At 37.2% G+C, this 21,741-nt stretch overlaps 2 protein-coding genes and 1 pseudogene across 2 annotated transcripts in view; 2 read left to right on the top strand and 1 right to left on the bottom strand.

Moving 5' to 3' along the window:
- LOC103553912 (olfactory receptor 51H1-like) overlaps window positions 1–21,741 on the top strand; it is a 60,200-nt gene that overhangs the window by 1,073 nt on the left and 37,386 nt on the right.
- LOC103553940 (olfactory receptor 51A7) lies at window positions 11,110–12,060 on the bottom strand. The gene has a single exon (XM_008524721.2). It carries the CDS (start codon window positions 12,046–12,048, stop codon window positions 11,110–11,112), a length of 939 nt encoding a protein of 312 aa, XP_008522943.2. The 5' UTR covers window positions 12,049–12,060.
- Window positions 17,692–18,300, top strand: LOC103553934 (40S ribosomal protein S3a-like; annotated as a pseudogene).

Below are 21,741 nucleotides of genomic sequence, written 5' to 3'. Positions count from 1 at the left end.
TTATGTTTCTGTATCACTGTGACTGATTCTCTGCCATTTCTAACTTAGACTTTGTATTTATTTAACAAATCAGTAATTCTCAAAGGGTTTCCTGAATTCTCTAGGTGGTTCCTGAGGTATTTCCAGGAATTTCTGAGGTCAAAACTAATTTCATAGTAGTATTAAGATGGCTTTTACTTTTTGTGTCTGTTTTCAGTTTTTATTACCATTCACGTTCTCTCACAAGCGTGCATGGAGGTTTTCTAAAGGCTATGTAACATGGAAGAGCCAAACAAATTGAATGCAAATCCAGTTGCCCTCTATTAAGCCCGACATTAACGCAATTTGCAAAAATTTTAAACACTGCTACTCTTTTTTTCGGCTTTATTGAGGTATTCTTAACAAATAAAACTTCTATGTATTTAAAGTATGCAATGTGATGTTTGGATATATGTATGAATTGTGAAATGATTATGCAATGAAGCTAATGAACATATCCATCACTTTACATAGTTACTTTTTTTTGTGATGAGAAAACTTAGGTCAACTCTCTTAGCAAAGTTTAAGTACACAGTATCATGTTATTAACTATAGTCACCATGCTGTATTTTAGATCTCCAGAGGGTACAAAGGTTCAGTTATGTGGGATGAACAAGTCCTGGAGATCTAATGCTTCTCTTCTCACTAAATTCTTGGAGATTTGTTTCATTCTGTTATTTTTTAAAAATGTGCTATTTATGTTATTATGTAATGGGCTTATTATCATCATTTTAACACATTAATAAAAAAGTATTTAATGTTACTCAGTTTCAATTTTTAATATGGTAAATATCAATAGATATAATGCTCATAAACAGATGATCTGTGGGCCTCTCAATGATTTTTAAGAATTTAAAGGGATCTTAAGGCCAAAATACTTTCTTTCTTTTCTTTTCTTTTTTTTTTTTTTTTTTGAGGAAGATTAGCCCTGAGCTAACTACTGCCAGTCCTCCTCCTTTTGCTGAGGAAGCCTGGCCCTGAGCTAACATCCATACCCATCTTCCTCTATTTTTATATGTGGGACGCCTACCACAGCATGGTTTGCCAAGTGGTGCCATGTCTGCACCCGGGATCTGAACCGGTGAACCCCAGGTAGGCAAGAAGCGAACGTGTGAACTTAACCGCTGCACCACTGGGCCGGCCCCAAGGCCAAAATATTTTAGAACTGCTGTGACAGATACACTTTTTATCAAGGTACAAAAATAATGAAGTAACAAAGGATACAGGTTATCCTCCCATACCCTATTAATAAAAATCAGTTCTTGGTATTTTGAAGTTTTCCAGAAAGGAGTAGATGTTTCCCTAGAAATTCACACATACATTACAGAATTTTTATTAAGCACTGATTTTCAGACACCAGTAATAAGCACATACATTATTTATTAAAAAATAAAAATAATATTATTATTCTTTTATCTGTTCTCATAACACAAATATAACGCGTACTTTCTATTGTTCTATACAAGGCATAGACCCTGTTCATTCTATCCTACCTATATAGCGTGGATTTGGGGGTGAGACCTTCTAGGCAGAGAGAAAACCACATGCAGAGATCCTCAAATAAAGATACTAGACACCCTAATCCAACTGAATTCAAACTGAACTTATGACTTTTCCACCTCAAATGAATGGCACTATCATTCATCTAGTTGTTAATCCGTGACTCCTTTCTCTCCATTGCTTGCCATATTCACCTAGATTAATGCAGCAGCTTTCTGTCTGTTTCTCTTAGTTCTCTCTTACACTCTTTACTACTGTTTTTTAAATGTAAATCTGATTTATCATTCTGTTTATACCCTCAGTAACCTTCTGTTGTTATTAGAAAAATTAATGCTATTTTACAGGGCCTATATGTTTTGGCCTTTACTTATTTACCAGATGCTCTTGCACTTTATTTTTCTTCCTCTCTACTGCACTGAACAAATGAGTGGATGGATGGATGAAGAATACAGACATACCTCATTTTATTGTGCTTCCCTTCATTGCACTTCACAGATACAGCACTCTTTACACATTGAAGGTTTGTGACAATCCTGTGTCAAGCAAGTCTATCGGCGCAATTTTTCCAACTTCATGTCTCTGTCACATTTTGGTAATTCTCACAATATTTCAAACTTTTTCATTATTGTTATATTTTTCGTGATGAGCTGTGATCAGTAATCTTTGATGTTACTATAGTGATTGATTTGGGGTACCATGAACCACGCCCGTATATGACAGCGAACTTAATAGGAAAATGTTGTACCTGTTCTGACTGCTCCCATGACTGGCTATTTCCCCGTCTCTCTCCCTCTTCTTGGGCTTCTGTATTCCCAAAGACATGATAATGTTGAAATTAGGCCAATTAATAACTGTATAATAGCCTCTAAGTGTTCAAGTGAAAGGAAGAGTTGCATGTCTCTCACTTTAAGTCAAAAGCTAGAAATGATTAAGCTTAGTAAGGAAGGCACGTCAAAAGCTGAGACAGGCTAAAAGCTAGGCCTCTTGTGCCAAACAGTTAGCCAAGTTGTGAATGCAAAGGAATACTTCTTGAGAGAAATTAAAAGTGCTACTCCAGTGAACACATGAATGACAAAAAAACAAAACAGCCTTATTGCTGCTGTGGAGAGGTTTTTAGTGGTCCAGATAGATCAAACCAGCCACAACATTCCCTTACGCCAAAGCCTAATCCAAAGCAAGGTCTTAACTCTCTTCAGTTCTATGAAGGTTGAGATGGGTGAGGGAGCCGCAGAAGAACAGTTTGAAGCTAGCAGAGGTTGGTTCATGAGGTTTAAGGAAAAAAGCCATCTCCACAACATGAAAGTGCAAAGTGAAGCAGAAAGTGCTGGGGTGGAAACTGCAGCAAGCTGTCCAGAAGATCTAGTTAAGATAATTAATGAAGGTGGATACAATAAACAACAGATTTTCAATGTAGTTGAAACAGCCTTATAGTGGAAGAAGATGCCACCCATGACCTTCATAGCTAGAGAGGAATAGTCAATGCCTGGCTTCAAAGCTGCAAAGGACAGGCTGACTCTCTTGTTGAGGTGAATGCAGCTGGTGACTTTAAATTGAAGCCAATGCTCATTTACCATTCCAAAGATCCTAGAGCCCTTAAGAATGATGCTAAATCTACTCTGTCTATGCTCTATAAAGTGAACAGCAAAGCCTGGATGATAGCACATCTGTTTACAATATGGTTTACTGAATATTTTACACCCACTGTTGAGACCTACTGCTCAGAAAAGAAGCTTCCTTTCAAAATATTACTGCTCATTGACAACGCACTTGGTCACACAAGAGCTCTGATGGAGATGTACAATGAGATTAATGTTGTTTTCATGTCTGCTGACACAACATCCATTCTGTAGCCCATAGATCAAGGAGAAATTTCAACTTTCAAGTTGTATTATTTAAGAAATATATTTTGTAAGGATATGGCTGCCATAGACAGTGATTCCTCTGATGGATTTAGGCAAAGTACATTGAAAACCTTCTGGGAAGGATTCACCATTATATATGCCATTAAGAATATTCGCAATTCATGGGAGGAGGTCAAAATATCAACATTAACAGGGGTTTGGACGAAGTTGATTCAAACCCTCCTGGGTGACTTTGAGGGGCTCAAGACCTCAGTGGAGGAAGTAACTGCAGATGTGGTGGAAACAGCAAGAGAACTAGAATTAGAAGTGGAACCTGAAGATGTGACTGAACTGCTGCAATCTCAGAATAAAACTTTAGCAGATGAGAAGCTGCTTCTTATGGATGAGTAAAAACAGCAGTGTCTTGAGATGGAATCTACTCCTGGTGAAGATGCTGTGAAATGACAGTTGAAATGACAGCAAATGATTTAGAATATTACATTGTCAACCAATAAGAAGCACAAACTTCAAGAGAAGCAAAAAGTTTATTTGCAGTCTCAAGAGTTGCAATTTTGGGAGCACAGATTCAGGTAGAAACCCAAACAATATCCCACTATGGAGTAAAAGTCAGGGGTTTTTTAAAGGCTTAGAAGGGAGAATTGTATTATAAAGAATTTCAATCAGAGTTGGCTGGATGGTAATTAGACTTTGGGTGGTGAACACGATGTTGTCTACACAAAAATTGAAACATAATGATGTACACCTGAAATTTATATAATGTTATAAACCATGTTACCTCAATAAAATAATAATAATTGGAGTTGGAGGCAGAGAGACAGTCTTGGCTAAACATTGACTGACTATTGATTCTATCTTCAGAAAGTCCACAATCCTGTCTTTGTGATCAAAATGTCCATTCTCCTGCTGATTTCTCAAACAATTGTTTGTTAAACAATTGCTGTTTTGGCCCAGCCCAAAAGTGTGTCCTAGTCCAAGGCTCAAGACAGCAAAGCAGCTTTGTCACTGGCTAATTGCCTCAAGGAACTCAAGGGTGGGTTTGGAAGCATTTAACTGTTTTTCCAAATTGTTTTTTTTTCCCTTATGTTAAGGAGAGGCAATCACCAACCACCCTGAACCAGACCAAGACTCACTGCAAGAGCAACACCCAAGGCCTTGTCTTCATTTTTAACTCTAAAATCTCTCCAGGAGGAGCTCAGACCTTATTATCATAACCTGCAGTAGATGTGGAAGCATGTTTTCCAACTGAGCCTGTGCAAGCGAATATCCACCTCTCCCCTTTGAATATTCATTCCCCATCTGAAATAAATATCCCTCCCTCTCTTTGTTCAGGGGTTCCGTGACTTTGGAAATGATTCCACATGGTCTCCTATTTGCTGCAAATATATCTTACTTTGTGAGACAACTAGTTCTGGTGAAAAGTCTGATTTAACTCACCAGGAGGCAAATCTACTTTAGTTTTTGTAATAGTTTCTCTGGCAAGGCAGCACTGACTATTTTAAAATGGCTCCATCAAAGTCAATTTTGACAACATCAACTTAGTTGACAAAGCAGTGGCAGGGTTTGAGACGATTGACTCCAATTTTGAAAGAAGTTCTACTGTGGATAAAATGCTATCAAGCAGCATTGCATGCTACAGAGAAATCATTTGTGAAAGCAAGAGTCAATCAGTGAGGTAAACTTCATTGTTATCTTCTTTGGAGAGATTGCCACAGTCGCCCCAACCTTAAGCAACCACCAGCCTGATCATTTGGCAGCCATCAACATCAAGGCAATGTTAGCACCTACAAACATAGGTTCTTTACCCACCACACAAGAGGGGCCAAATAAAAACTGGAGCATCAGGCTTATGGCAAGGAAAGGGTTTTTATTTCAGGTGACATCACCCAGGAGACAAGAGGGAGCCCTCAAATTTGTTTTGTTTCGTCTTGTCTCCCAGAAAGATGGGAGGCCAGGGGTTTTAAAAGTTTGTGAGAAATGTGGCTGCTTTTAGATGTGTGGGAGCCTGTGGCCTTGGGCACTTTCCCGCCAGCCTGTGTTCAGCCTTGGGAAGCTGCTTACAGGGAGGAGGATGATAAGGAAATTTTCAGGTGGGCAACCTTGCTTGTGTCTCCAGGGCAGACAGTGGATTCTGGAGCCAGGAAACCAGGGAGTAAGCAGGGAACAAGTGTTTTGGTTTTAACCCCATATATGCCGGGTACAATGTAAGAGAACCAGGGGTGGCATTGGCAAGACCTTCCACCAGCAAAAAGATTTTGCCTCGCTGAAGGCTCCTATGATAGTTAGCATTTGTTAGCAATAAAATATTTTTAATTAAGGAATGTACATTTTCTTTTAGACATAATGCTGTTGCACACTTAACAGACTGCAGTATAGTGAAAACATAATTTTATATGCACTGGAAAACCAAAAAAATTACTATGACTTGTTATCGTGATATTAGCTTTATTGTGGTGGTCTGGAACTGAATCCACAATGTATTTGAGGTATGCCTTTATAGCAATTTATAGAATTGAAATAAGTTCCAGATAGTGGTAGCAGAAAGAACAAAAAGTGTGGCGGAAAACTAGACTGTGAGTTAGGCATAAAGCTAACAGATAGGGTGTATAAGCCAAGCCAAAGGATAGAAACTGTGCCTTTAGAGTAAGAGGACACCAGTGACATATTTCCCCAAGGGAGTAACATAATTGCATTTGCATTTTAAAATGTTCAGTCTGGCTATAATACAGAGAATGGATTAAGGAAGGGGGTAAGAAGAGTTGAGAAAGGAAGAGCAAGTAGGGAGCTGTTACAGAAATCCAGACGAGAAATCATCACAAAAAGTACCATGATAGAATCAGCGAGAAAAGTGAAGAGTATCATGAGACATTTAGAAGAAAGATATTTCATGTCCTGAAATTTCCATAAATTGGCTATTTATTGAATGTGTGGATTGAATAACAGGAAAGAATGAATGAAGATTATCCTCTGGTTTGAGTTTTGAGGAATTAAGTATGAGAGTTCTACTTAATGAGATAAAGAATACTTTATAAGGAACAGGCTTACAGGGAAGAATTAATTAACTGCACTTTGAAGATATTGAGCTCCAGATGCCTACGTAACACAGGGTATGTGTAGCGGTTAAGAACTCAGGCTCAGGAATACGTCAACCTGAGCTGAATCCAGATCATGCCACTTATTAGTTGTGTGTCCCAGGATAGTTTTCTACCCCTGTAAGCTCCAACTTCCTCATTTGTGAAATACGGATAAATAATAATACCTCCTAATAGGTTAATATGAGGAATAAATGAGAAAAGTTATCATGTATTGTGTAAAGCATTTGGTACAATAAATATGGTACTTAATAAATAACCAATAATTGTGAGATATTATGATTATTATCATTCTCACTAAAAAGTGGAGTCAATTAAGGGCTGGCCCTGTGGCTCAGTGGTTAAGTGCACACATTCCAGTTCAGTGGCCTGGGGTTCGCAGGTTCAGATCCTGGGTGTGCACCTACACACTGCTTGTCAAGCCATGCTGTGGCAGGCATCCCACATACTAAAAGTAGAGGAAGATGGGCACGGGTATTAGCTCAGGGCCAGTCTTCCTCAGCAAAAAGAGGAGGATTGGTGGCAGATGTTAGCTCAGGGCTAATCTTCCTCAAAAAAAAAAAAAAAAAAAGTGGAGTCAATTAGGCATTTGGATCTATGGTCCTAGAGCTTGGAAGAGAAGGGCAAGGTACAGAAATAAATTTATGACCAGGGATCCTATATTAAACCTATAGTAAGGCAAGAACACTCTCACTTTTACCCTCTCAAAGAAAGCCTAGAACTTGAGTGATAAACTCAAATTCCTGCAGAGGCTGTGCAGTAAGGAAAACAAGCAAAGCAAAATGGTGAAAGACAAATAGCAAGTGGTGGTATATGAGCTGTGGCAAACTATCTTAAGGGGCGTGACTACTCAGCTCCAGAATGCTAGGCTGACATTATGAGAGGTCCTGATTTTTGAAAAGGAAACAAAAGTCCAGATTCTTGTGTATAATTTAATGATTTTTAAAGGTTGGAACCTAATTAAATGTTTTAACAATCCACAGTTCTATGTACCAAATAAAGCATTATCAAGCTTTGTCCTGGGGACCACCAGTTTGCACTTCTGGCCTATCAGCATTCCCCCAAAGAGCCAATTTCTTTCATTTGTTCTTTTTCCTTTACATCTTGAAAGGCCATGTAGCATAAGGCTTTAGAACAAAGGCAGTGGCCCCAAAAAGACCTGAGCACAGTTCTCAAGTCTGCAGTTTTAGGAATTACTCAGTTTCTCTAAGCTGTAAATTTTGGTTGAAAGTAATATCTGCTTCAGATAATTAGCGTAAGGATTAAATGAGATGCTGTGGAATAATATATTTGGTAAAATATGAACAAATGATACATTGTCATTTAAGTGCATTCCATATGTTTGCTTCTCTGTTATACAACCTTATCTCTCCAGAGCACTAAGTTTATCCATCTAAGATTTTACTTCTTTCCACCAATCTTAACACAAAGGAAAATGAGGGTCAAATACCGATACCTCCCTTCTTTCATTGTTTATGGCTTCAGTTCTTCCAGCTGTCATAGCCAGGAGCAATCCCACAATGCCCTCGCCTTGGGAAGGACTAGAAAACAAGTGTAAGACTCACACTTTCTCTGACCTTGGAAAAGTTCTCCTTTCTTCCAATTTCTCCATTCCTTTTAAACATTGGGTTTTTGTCTCAGATTTTTGGGGGGCTTGTAATAATATCTACTTTAATTGGTTGATGTTAAGAGTCAAAATACATAAATGTATGGAAACTCTCTGAGCTCCATTTTTTGACTATTTCAGTTATCTCTTGTGTGGCCTCAAGAAAGTCACTGCATTTTTCTAGGCTCTGGTTCCTTTACCTGCCAATGAAGGGCTTGTAATCAACTAATTCTATGGCTCCTTCCCTCTTATAAGAGTCTTTATTCCTCTGGCTATTGACTGTTTATTCTGGCCTGAGTTTTCACGCCTGCAGTGTAAGAGTTCCAGCTGTTTTCAGACTCTCGGCCTGAGATAAGGCAGAGAAAGATACAGCAGCCAGATCGTGAGGTTTCTTCAGGTCCACGGACTTTGTTCTTTACCTCGATCATAGTAGGGAAGCATAAGGGTGCCTGAAGTGAGTGGATAACGTAACCTGTTTTGCTTTTACTAAATGTCACTCTGGCTGTAAAGTGGAGAACAAATTGGAGGGTGAGTTTGAAGCAAGGGGCCACCTTACGAAGCTGTAAAAAAGAGGAGGTAAGTTCTCTGGCCTTATCAAAGTTCTGGAAGACACTACAGCCTTTGCTTCAGATTCGGCATGACTATAGCGGTAGGAAAGGAGCTGCTTGAGAGAGTGATCACGTGCTCTCATCTGAGGTGATTAACACACTACAGTTTCAGGCCTCTGTCTAGAGAGATGCTCAAGATTTTAAGCACAGAAAATGAGCAGTACTTCTATTCAGTGATAGTCACTCATGAATTCACAAAGTGATCAACAAACATTGAACCCTTCCTTGTGCAAGATTGTGTTAAGCAATAGAAATGCAAAAATAAATAAGATGTGCAGATATACATAGATCATGGGATTTACAACTTGGCAAAGGCAAACAACTTTAAAAAAATTAAAAGTTAGGGGCCGACCCACTGGCGCAGTGGTTAAGTGCACCTGTTCTGCTTTGGCAGCCCAGGGTTCACCGGTTCAGATCCCGGGTGCGGACATGGCACTACTTGGCAAGCCATGCTGTGGTAGGCATCCCACATATAAAGTAGAGGAAGATGGGCATGGATGTTAGCTCAGGGCCAGGCTTCCTCAGCAAAAAGAGGAGGATTGTCAGATGTTAGCTCAGGGCTAATCTTCCTCAAAAAAAAAAATTCAAAAGTTAGTGATTGTTGAATTATGCTGTAGAAATCAGTACACTGTGAAAGGGAACAGAATTCAGATGTAAATTTGTCGCACTTGGAGCCAGAGGATGTCAGTGAAGTATTAATAGAGGAAATATGTTTAAACTGAATCCTGCGAAAGAGTTAAATGGGAGAAAGAAGATTTGAAAAGAAGAAGATTTGTCTTAGGCAGAATAATGCCCCCAACAAAGACTGCAATGTCTTAATCCCTGAATTTTGTGAATATATTACCTTAGGTGGCAAAAGATACTTTGCAGATGTAATTAAGGTCAGTGATCTTTAAATAAGGAGATTATCCTAGATTATCCCGGTGGGTTCAATACAGCAAAATGAATCATTAAGGATAGAGAATCTTTCTTGATTATGGTCAGAAGGATATGTGACTATAGAAGAAAGGCAGGTGGAGATGTAATGTTGCTGGCCTTGAATATGGAGGAAGGGAGCCATGAGTCAAGAAATGCAAGTGGCCTCAGAAGCTGGAAAAGTCAAGGAAACAGATTCTCCTCTATAATTTATATACAATTTTATATATAATAAATTTTTATATTTATATATAAATTTAAATAAGTTTATACAATTCATTATAAAGCAGGTATTGAGCGATGGAAGGCCTTGGAGCATTAATACAGCCTTGCCATTGTCTTGTAACTTATGGGACAGCTACTGAAGGGTTTTAAATGTGGTTACATATATGTTTTAAAAAGATCTTCCAAACAGTTAATGTCAATGTAGGTATGATAGGATAATTCATGGAAATTTTAAATCTGAGCTAAGATAGCTTCAGTGGGAATCCATGGGTGAAAAAGAATATTGGAGTTATCTTAGTAGGGGAGGATCTTCACAGTTTGATGACTTAACCTTATTTAAAATATGTATTTACTTCCGCATCTACACCCAAGTATTATTGTGTTGCAAATGAGGAAAATGATACTTTTCTAGTCAAGACAAATAAGTACCATACCAGCTTCCTATTTCAAACTCTCTTCAGCATGTCTGTCTTTGAATATTCAGTCATGCATGTTTGTACATTAGTTGCTTAGTAGAATTTGTGAATTTCCTATAAATTATGTTTACTTTATAAAAATAACAAAAACCCTAAATGATATTATTCTCTGTCTCTGCCCGTTGCCAGAGTCATCACTTCATAGCGGAATCATTGCAGCGGTCTCCTGTTGATCTCCCTTCTTCATCTCTCAAATTCAGTCCATCTTACTCATGTTATCGGACACGCTGTTCTTAAAATTTGATTAATAATGTTAGGTGTTTGTTGTAGAGATTAACTTGTCTCTCCAGTACCTCCTGAATTTAGACTTTTCAAGGTTTTTCTAAGTACTCCAAAATCTGGTTCACTCATGCTATTAAAAGTTATCCCGCACTGTTTGCCAAATTATACTATCTATTCCAGCCACACTAACATCCTTCACAGCTACTAAGTGCCCTGCTAGTTTACTACTCCTTGATAGTATAGTGAGTGTACACAGTATCATAAATTAATAAATGTACTTGCATAATAGTCTCTTCAAACTTTTTCCATTCTTTAAGGGCTGACTGAAATCCAACTGCTCAGTTACATAGTGTTTAAACTGCTCTTAAAATGTTAATTAAACTCTGTGAATCATGTCATATATCACCTGATTATTTCATCTTTTCTGTTTAATATCGTATTCCTGACTTTATTATAAATCTTGTACTGCACAGCATTGCATTCTCCTCCCAGACCTCCACTGGATAGTGACTTCTGTGGCACTGAACACATAGTAGGTACCAATAAATACTTACTGAGTGGTAGTTTATTACTTCAATATTCATGTTCTCATCTCCTCCATATGTTAAACAACTTCCCCAAGACCTTCTCCCGAATTTGTCGAGTTTTCACACAATACGCAATGGGGTTCATTAGGGGCGGCAACAACAAGAATACATCGGCAATAAGGATCACAACAAGGTGGCTTTTGTACTTGGCAAATCGGTGCATGGCAGCCAGGGTAATGATGGGTACGTAGAAAATGAGCACAGCACAGATGTGGGAAACACAGGTATTGAGAACGTTGAGCCTCTCTGCCAGAGATGCAACGCTGAGTACAGTCTTCAAGATCAGCGTGTAAGACAGAACAATTAATGCCAAGTCCAGCACAGTACAGAGAGCAACAAAGAAGCCATAGATAACATTGATCTTGTTGTCAGAGCAGGCTAGCTTCATGGTATCCTGATGAAGACAGAATGAGTGAGAAAGGAGATTCTTCTGACAATATTTTAATCTCCTTAGAGTGAAGGGGAATGGAAGCACTAAGAGAATGCTCCTGATGGCTAAGGTCAGTCCCATTTTTGCAACTCTGTTGCTAGTGAGGAGAGAGCTATATCTCAGAGGACTGTGAATGGCAAGAAAACGATCCAAAGACATAACTAGAAGCACTGAGGACTCCATGACAGTGAATCCATGGATGAAGAATTCTTGAGCAAAGCAGGCATTGGGTGAAATCCCCATGGCATTGAACAAGAAAATTCTCAGCATGGTGGGAAGGGAGGACAAGGACAGGCCCAGGTCAGAGAAGGCCAACATAGCAAGGAAATAATACATGGGCTCATGAAGTGAGGGTTCTGTCTTTATGATAAAAAGAATGGTGCTGTTGCCCATGATGGCAACCAGGTACATGAGGCAAATGGGAATGGAGATCCAGATGTGAGCATCTTCCAGTCCTGGGATTCCAATCAGAAGAAAAAGCTGGACCTCAGAGTTATTGAGAACAGACATAATGAGTGAGAATATGAGCTCCTTAGCCAGATCTGAAATCACATAAACAAAAACAGTAGCACTTTTGGATAAAATTCAGTGTAGTGGGGATAAGCAGTTCTTTTGTATACTACTTGCAGAAGCATATTTGGTGTAATATTAATAAAATGTAATTTTTAATATTAATCAAAAGGCCTTAAACATATTCACGTCCTCCAACATGGGAATTTTACTTACAACAATTTATCCTGAGGTGGTAGTTTTCCAACATTTTTAGCCAAATATGAAAATCACATCAAAGCAGAGCTGCTTTGATTGAGTCAGTGATAGGCACTCAGAATCTTCCCCACTGCTTTCCCACATGGTCTTCAGTAATCCTTCTTGTTGGCTTCATAACAAGATCCATGAACTTCATAGAAGGAGGTTTAAAAATCATAGTCCAAGAAAATAATCAGGGATCCCCGAACATAGCTACACTATGGTAAATATTAAATTCTAGAAAGTAAATGTATAGACTAATTTGTCTTAAACTTATGAGGTAAGTACTTATTAGCCACATTCTATACATGAGTATAAACACCAATCTAGGTGCAAAAAAACATGAACAAGTATCATGTAAAATGTTAATATTGTTTATACAATGGCTTCCAAAAGAAGAAGTGGGAGATATGGAGCATAGATACCCCCTTGGGAGTTATGTCTCCTTATTGTTTTCATATTTGTACTCCTACATGAAATACGGTGGTTCCTAGATCAGGCACCCATGGGCCATACTTCAGGTTATCACTTCATTATTTCAAGGGAAAGTGTTGAAGACACACAGTAGTATCATGTGCATGTTCATCTTATCCCTCTTGATCAAATCATCTTACATTTTATCTCTGTGATTGTATTAGTCAAAGAAATTCTAAATGAAAAGAATACAAATCACTCAATTTCTCTTTGTAATGTGAAAATTTTAAATCCACCTACACAGTAAACTAAACCCTGACTTTACTGTTAGAGTGTCTATTAAAGAGTTCACAAATTTTATTTTCAAAGGTAAAATATGCAATCTTCAACTTATTATCAATTTTTTGAGATTGAAGATATCCCAATGTTAATAACTGGCACAAATTACTAGAGAAATACACATATCTAAGATAACCATCATAAATCCCGTCTATATTTAGTAAGTCTGACAAATACATGCCTAAATAAAGGAAAATTATTAAATTAACAATTTCAATTGCAAACAAATTGGCAAAGATTCAAAAATGAAAGGAGAGCCGATGGAAGGCTAGAGTTCACATGAGATGTTAACTTCGCTCCAGAATGTTTTTTTAAGTTCAAATTGCAATAGAACAAAAATTATCAATCCTAAATGCACGCTCAAAATTATTGGGCTTCTCTAGATTGAAGCTTGATTGTGAACTGATGTTGTATTTTGTAATTCTTTAGAGGATAAGTAAGAAAACATAAAAATAACACACAGCCCTCGACCAATATATTGATGTTTTCTGAATACTATCTACATAAATCTGTTTTGTCAGCTTGTAAAAAGAGCCACATCTACTAGACTGGAAGCCTCTGAACAGTTTGACTGTCTTATTTGTCGCCCACCATTGCAGCAAGCCTATTGCCAAGCCAAGAGAAACTATATGTTGGAGATGGTAGTAGATTTTCAAATGCCATGAAAATTATTCTCTATGTCATCAGTCAGATTGTGCCTATTTAGCAAATTTTATCCTGATCCCTCCCCAGGAATCATAGAAAAGTTCTCATTTCCAAAAATACCTAACTTTTATTCCCTTCTCTTTTCCTCTTTGGCTGAGGGGTATTGACTTAGGTCTTTCAGGGAATACTTCTGGTGTGCATTTTATATTCTGGTAGTTTCCTCATTGTTTTATAATGTACTGTTTTCACGTATTCCTACCCAATCCAACCCCACCACCAACATATACACTGACCACTGAATACTGAAAGCCATAGATGAGATTTTATATCTCTTGTTATATCTGTCATCAACATCGTTTCTGAAACATAAAAAGGCTCTCAGCAAATGTGCAAAGAATGAATGTGAGCGGAAAAAGTGGAAGACATGTAGAATCATTTCCTAGTCCCTTCTCTCACTTTTCTGTAATAGTAACCAAGGGATATTTATGCTCACTTCACTCACTTACGTTATTAATGGTAAACTTGTTCTTACAGAGTATGATTTTGGATGTGGAGTCTGAACTTTAAAAGAAATAGGTCAACAGAGCTGTCACTTCAGAAATATTGACACAATAGTTGGTATCTGACATTATGAGAGGAGATGAAGTCATTTGGGAAAAATGTACAAGTATGACATTTAAATCTCAGATAGAACCCTGAGGAGCAGCAAGAGTGTTGAGAGCATCTTCCACATGAATATCCAGAGATATAGGAGAAAAACTAGGAGAGAGGGATATAGTGGGTACCAAAAAAGGAGCATTTCAAGGATAATCTTCAGATCAAACATTGTCCAGACCTCTTAGAACTTCCATTCTTTAAGGTAAGAAATCAGCACTCAAGTCTGATTTCAAGACATCTGGGTATGAATTTCAGCTTGGCAACTTACCATTTGTGTGAATTTGGGTAAGCTGCTTAGATCTCCAAGCAGATGTTTACTCTTCTGTTAAATCTTGTAAACAACAGCATCTATCCAAAAAGTTATTTTAGACAGTCTACTATAGTCTTTAACATAATAAGGATAGTCAGTAAATACCAGCTACTAATAATTATTTCAACAAAAATTCCCTATAACCATTTCTTCCACACATCAAGTCCTAGATTGGCCAAAGAGGATTTTTTTCGTTTTTTCATTCATTGACAATAAGGCTTACTTTTATTTGTCATATTATCAAGTAAATGGGATTCTAATACTATCAGAGTTAATAAAATCGTTTTTAACCTTCAGCTCACACAATTCCATCCACACTCCATTTACACATACACACAGGAGCCACTGCCTCTTTCTCCTCATAGTCATTTCTTCAGATATAAACTGTTTAACAAATCCCTAGCTTTAGATTTCCAGAGGGATTTGTAACTACTTGCACTTACCAAAACTGGATGTGCAATATGTCCTTGAAAGATAAGAGCAAGAACTCTCAACTTTGACCTCCACTTTATCTAGATGTACCTACTTCTATTTCCCTCAGGAGTGTAGACCCTTGAGAGGAATAGAAAAACAGCCTGCTCTCTGGGATCTCCCAGTAACTTATGTAGAAAGGGTTGGGCCCAGTAGGTTAACTCTTTGGTACCCAGGAACCCCAACAGGAGCTACAGACAACTTGTGAGGCAAAACAGTTGGAAAACTACTTAAGTGAGAGGTAAACACTAGAAATGACCTTGATAGAGGAAGTTTGATGTGTGGCATTCATATAGATTAGGCAATATAGTTAAAAGAACAGGTTATTTGTAATCAAAACATGTTAGTTCCAATCTGAGACTACACCACTTTACTTTTATCACCTCAGTTTAATCATCCAAAAAATGGAGATAATAATACACAAATATCAAATATTTATGAGAGTACTTTACAAATTATTAGTTGTTTTGTGAGTTATTCCATTTATTTCTTTGATCCATTTTGGCAAATGTCATTAGATGAACATCAAAATAGACATATCCTGCAACTCCCTGTTAGATTTCCAACCAGATAGTCCAAAATTACACACTCTCTACATTATATGTTGCATTCATTGGAAGCTTTTTGAATGTTAGCTTTTGCATTTCACTTATATATTTCTAATTTTTATGTAAGTCCTATAGTGGTTTAATTCCTAAATTAAATAATAGTTATTCAAGGCTATGAAGCAATATGAAAATTTGATGATAATTTAAGAAAAAGAAGATATATAATATAATTACGTAATATAATACACATATATTTGCTTTAGACAGAGTTTGATCTAAATAATGCAGTCAGGTTGTCCGTTAATAACAAACAGAATGATAATTGATACAATTCAAAAGAAATATAACAAAAAAAGATGCAACCAGTCTCAAATACAAGAAACACATCTCTGTGAATAAGAAGAGGAACAGAAATTCAAAACAATGAGCAGGGATAAGTCCACTCATTGCTGGGTTCCATGTTTGGGGAAGATCATCAACTACCATCTGATAAATGAGAGTAAACATTCTCAGTGTGAGATGACGGCATCTGAACCAAACTGACTTCCTACATATCAAAATGGGCCATTCTAGAGGATATTTTTGGTGCCCATCCTACCTTCTTGTGACTTAACATTTTATTACAAGGCAGCCTGACTTCCGACAGTCAATATCTGCATCTCTTTAAGTTAGGCCTTCATGGTAGTCTCTACCTATACACAACATTTCAAAAGTGCTTCAGAACTGAAATGCACCTGAAACAGCTTTAAACCACTAATAACACATGCAAATCTATAAATATCCCAACTTCCTTACCCCTTAAAAGGGTTATCTTTGAGGCACATGTTCTGAACTGGCTCCTAGAGTCACCCAGAAGGAGTAAGACACAGTGGTCTCTTGCTTGATAAAATAACATTTATTGGCCACTTTCCTTTCACCAAATAACTATTCCACTCCCCTGGTTTTGGGGGCTCAGCTACTAAATAACCAACTTGTTCTCAAATTCTTTTCACAGTTTCTGCTTTCAGAGGATTCAAAATTATAGGCAACCAGTTCAAAAAAGAAGGCTGAAAAATGAGTCATCATGTTGCTTACAGACCCTACCAACTTTAACTGGTTAATAAAATAAACAAATTTGTTTCCTGAACTTGAACCAAGCCACAAGATGGTTACTGTCTAGATTTGTGACAATCAGTAAATCTCAACAACAGCACCAAGAAGAAACTCTGAACTAAAATGAAAACCTAATTCTCTATTGGCATCTTACAGGACTTGTTAGGGAAAATGTAAATAGTAACAACAAATTAATGAGGAAAAATTAACTTGAATTTGGATCTGAATTTAGTGGAATGTCTACAAGAATAAAAAATAGACAATTTTTTAAAGAGCAGAGCATGATTTGATCTACTCAAATGAAAACAAGTAAAGAGGGGAAAATAGAAGAAAGTACAATAAAATAGAAGATATGAAACAAAATGGCAAAAAGAATTCTAAATAAGGAAGTAACTACAATAAGTTAAAATGGATTAAACTTCACAATTAAGAGACAGAGAGGTAGGTACTGGACTTTAAAAAAACCTGGTAACATGCTGCTTGCAAAAGATACATTAAAACAAAAATATATGGAAAAAATGGAAAAAAAGGAAGAAAAATGATTTATGAGGCAAAAATAAAATCAAAGGAGAAATCATCTTAATATCATACAAAAGACATTTAACACAAAATACATAATAACTGACAGATAATGACAATAGATGCTAGTAAAGGAAAACTAGAAAAATAATTTTTCTCTTCTGTTATATAAACCTAAATGTAGAACCACGAAATGTATCAAGTAAATATCAACTTACTATTTTACCCAGCATTTAGACTCAAAATACAATTTTGAGGTATTTAGTCAAAAGAAAACGCAACTACTGTGTACACAATTATTTCTGCATGAACATTCATAGCAACTCTAGGAATAATAGCAAAAAACTTGAAACTACTCAAGTCCTTTAATTGGCGAATATAAAAAATGTGACAGGCCTCCTGAGCAGTATCATGGCAGTTGGCAAGAACAAGCACCTTACAAAATATGTCAAAAAAGGAGCCAAGAAGAAATCAGTTAACCCATTTTCTAAGAAATATAAAGCTAATTATGAGGATGTTCAGGGAAAAAATTTCCTGACTAGCTTCCATGGCGTAGATCTTACCTGTGACAAAATGTGCTCTCTAGACAAAAATAACAGACGTTGATTGAAGCTGATGCTCATGTCAAGTCTACTGATAGTTATTTGCTAATCTGTTCTGTGTTGATTTTACCAAAAAATGTAACAATCTGATTCAAGACTTACTTTCAGCACTAACAGATCCACCAAATCTAGAAGTAGATGATGGAAATCATGACCCAAGAGGTAAAGACAAATTACTTGAAAGAAATTTATTTCAGATAAAACCAGGAAGGACAGAGAAAAGACTTGTCAATCTATTTATCTTTTTATGATATATTCATTAGAAAAGTAAAGTGCTGAAGAAACCCAAATTTGAATGGGAAAACTCATGGAGCTTCACGGTGAAGCTAATAGTTCTGGAAAAGCCATAGGGAAGGAGACAAGAGCTAAAGTTGAATGAGCTGATGGATATTACTCACCGATCCAAAACTTTGTTTAAAATTCATACTTTCAAAGGTGACAAATAAAAAGTCTTATTTGTGAAAAAGTTAGTATATACAATATAATGAAATATTATGCAATAACATAGAAGAATGACTTGCTAATGCACGCAGCAACATGGATGAATTGTCAAAATCTGATGCTGAGTGGAAGTAGTCAGACACCGAAGATTACACAGTGTATAACTCAATTTGTATGAACTTTCGAAATCTCAAATATAATCTATAATGACAGAAAGTAAATCAGTGATTAACTGCAACTGTGATGAAGAAGATTTTGTCATGATGAAAATGTTCTGTATCTCTAAATGCTACAGATCAATGCTCATCTGGGTCTTTACATCATGGAAGGTGACCTAAACAACCAAGTACACAGAATGGATCTGACAAGTAATAGCAGCTAGCTTCTAACATAAGCAACCCCAGTGTTGGAACAATGGGATCCTAAATGAGGTAGCTATAGTGTCAGAATTAGATACTGTTCATGGATGCACAGCATAGGCTTCTACTCTACAAGGCTGATCAAACTTCAGTTTCTATTAAATATAAACCTGGCAGTCATAAAGCACAATGTTAAGCACTTAATGTAGCATCATCCCTTGAATAGAAATAAGCCAATGATGGAACGTGATACCCTGGAAGGGGCAGCAAATCAACTTGACAGGAATTGATACATATAATGGGTATGAATTTGCCCTTTTTCTTGCAAGACTATGGCCAGCCTAGTATCCTATGGCTTGCAGTGTTTGAACCACCAGCACAGGGTCTCATATAACATTACTTCATACAAAGAGATACATTTTTAGAGCAAATGATTATAAAAGTAGACACATGACCATGATCCTAATACATACTACACCATCCAAAAGCTTTCAAGCTGGTACAGAAATAGAACAGGTGCCGCTGAGTCACCACCTTATAGATGATCTTCTGTGAGAATAGGACAACATATTCCAGATGTAGTTTACACACTACATCAACAATCATTATACGGAGCTGTGCCCCTATAATTAGCATACATGTATCTGGGAACAAAGATGTGAAAAACCAGAGTGGACCCACTTACCATCACTTCCAGTGACCTACTTGGAAACTTTTCTTCCAGTCTTATAATTTAGGTTTTGTTGAGCTACAGGTCCTTATTGCCAGGGTAAGGGATATAGTAAGGGTCCAATTAAAATTTAAGTGATAAGGGCTGGCATGGTGGCGCAGCAGTTAAGTGCGCACGTTCTGCTTCTGCGGCCTGGGGTTTGCGGGTTTGGATCCCAGGTGTGGACAGGGCACCACTTGGCAAGCCATGCTGTGGTAGGTGTCCCACATACAAAGTAGAGGAAGATGGGCATGGATGTTAGCTTAGGGCCAGTCATCCTCAGCAAAAACAGGAGGATTGGCAGCAGATGTTAGCTCAGGGCTAATCTTCCTAAAAAAAAAAAAAAAATTAAGTTATAGCGTCTGCCAAGTAACTTTGATCTCCTCAAGCCCAAAGACTGGCAGGTAAGGAAAGAAGTCACTAAACTGCCAGGGTAATCAACCCCTGGTTATCAGGGAAAAATAAAGATGTTACCAAACAATGGGGGGATGGAAGAAAATGTTCAGTACCCAAGTGGTTGACTGGTTGTCTCTTGGTACTGCCCTGCCAAATTTTGGTGATAAATGAAAAAGTGTAGCAGCCTTATGCTGAGAAGGGAATGGTGTCCACAGGTTCATACCCTTTAGAAATAAGAATCTGGGTCACCCTATCATGAAATACACTTAGACAGTAAAGGTGCTAGCTGGGAGGGAGGGGAATTTAGAATGGGTGGTAGAGGTAGGAGATGATAAGAACAGTTGAGGCTTCAAGAACACCTGCAGTGAGTAGCGTCTGTTGTCGTTTATTCACTAACTTTCTATATACATGTTTCCTCAGGCAAATGAATCACACCAAACACTGGAGGAGTTATTCCCAGATTGGGTGAATTTTCTACTTGTAACACTTGATATGAGTGGAGCTAGGGTGGGCTATCATAAGTGCTGCAGTGAATCTCCCCAGCCCTATTTCAGAGCTGAGATAGTCATTCCCGTGCTTCCAGGAGCGTTGGATGCTATTGGAATATAGCTGAGTCCTTCTGGAATTTTTCTGATCCAAATGAAGCTGCCTCACTCAAGTTATGCCCCTGGTTGGTGGGGGGACCTCATTTAGTGACTGGCTGATGCAGGGGTACATGGAATTTGCCTCTTTGACTCAGTTTGAGATAACTCTGAAGGGCTATTCTAATGTCAGAGTTTTCTGTAGGATTAACAGAGGCCTCCATTGCAACTGCTTTGAATGTCAAACTATCCTTCTAAGCAACCAAGATTCCTCCACACCTTTACAGGTGTTTTTACTGAAAGTGTACACACACACACACACACACAGAAAGAACAAAAAAAGACATCTTTCAGGCGGATCTTCATCTAAAGTCCATCCTTTAATAAATCTTTCCTTAAATAGCAGATTCAAACTAATAATGTCTGGGAGAGATAGGTTTTGGAGTTTCTTCTTTATAGAAGAGATAAGCAAGTGTCTTTTATATGTTAGAGAACACGCCCATAGACATTTTTGAGGCAGATAAATAACGAATAGTAATAATAACAGAAATATCTATTTTCTCTTTATTTTTAATAATACAATTCAAAGACTTCTCTCCCTAACTAGAATGTGGAAAAATATGAAATACATTAATTTCCATGAAAAAGAGGAAGTCCTGGACGTAATAAAAGTCATAATTTTCCAATGGTAATAAAAGAGTAGGTGCAAAAGAGTCGTAATAACCTGAAATCCTGAGAGGAATGGGCCCTTCATCTTTGAGATGAGACCCACAGCAGCAAATACAAAGCAGAATAAATACAAAGAAAATCAAACTCAGATGTATCATGATCAAGTCCTGAAGAAAATGAGAGATCCGTTAAAGGCAGACAGAGAACAAAAGGCAATACATATAGAGGAAAATGGTGAACAGTGGTAAGACTGAAGACTATGGAATTACATTTTAAAAGTACTGAAAAGAAAATTTGTCAACCTAGCATTCAGTATTTGCCAAAATTATGTTTCAAAACAGAAGAAAAATATGTACATTTACAGATACACAAAATCTTAAAAAATTCATAACCATGAGACCTGCTAAAGGAAGTTTTCTGGACTAATGTAAAATAATACAAGGTGAACTCAGATAAAAAAAAAAGAATGAAGAATGCTAAAATGGGTGAACATGTGAGTAAATGCAAAGTATTTTTTATTTTTTCTTAATTGCTGGAAAGGATAATTTACTTTTAAAAGCATTACAATTGAGAGATTCATAACATAGGTAGAAATATGTACTTGGCAATAATTGCATACAGATTAAGAAAGAGATAAATGGAAATATACTGTTAAAGTTTCTTATGTTACCTATGCAAAAGTATAATATTAATTTATGGTGGAC

Source organism: Equus przewalskii, chromosome 6 (genome assembly GCF_037783145.1).
Source record: "Equus przewalskii isolate Varuska chromosome 6, EquPr2, whole genome shotgun sequence".
NCBI classification, from domain to species: Eukaryota; Metazoa; Chordata; class Mammalia; order Perissodactyla; family Equidae; genus Equus; species Equus przewalskii.
Note: the sequence above shows the minus strand (reverse complement) of the source record. Positions and strands in the feature narration are given on the sequence as shown.

Excerpts from the sequence above, each read along its gene's own strand:
- LOC103553940 (XM_008524721.2), bottom strand. The coding sequence starts at position 12,048 with ATGTCTGTTCTCAATAACTCTGAGGTCCAGCTTTTTCTTCTGATTGGA.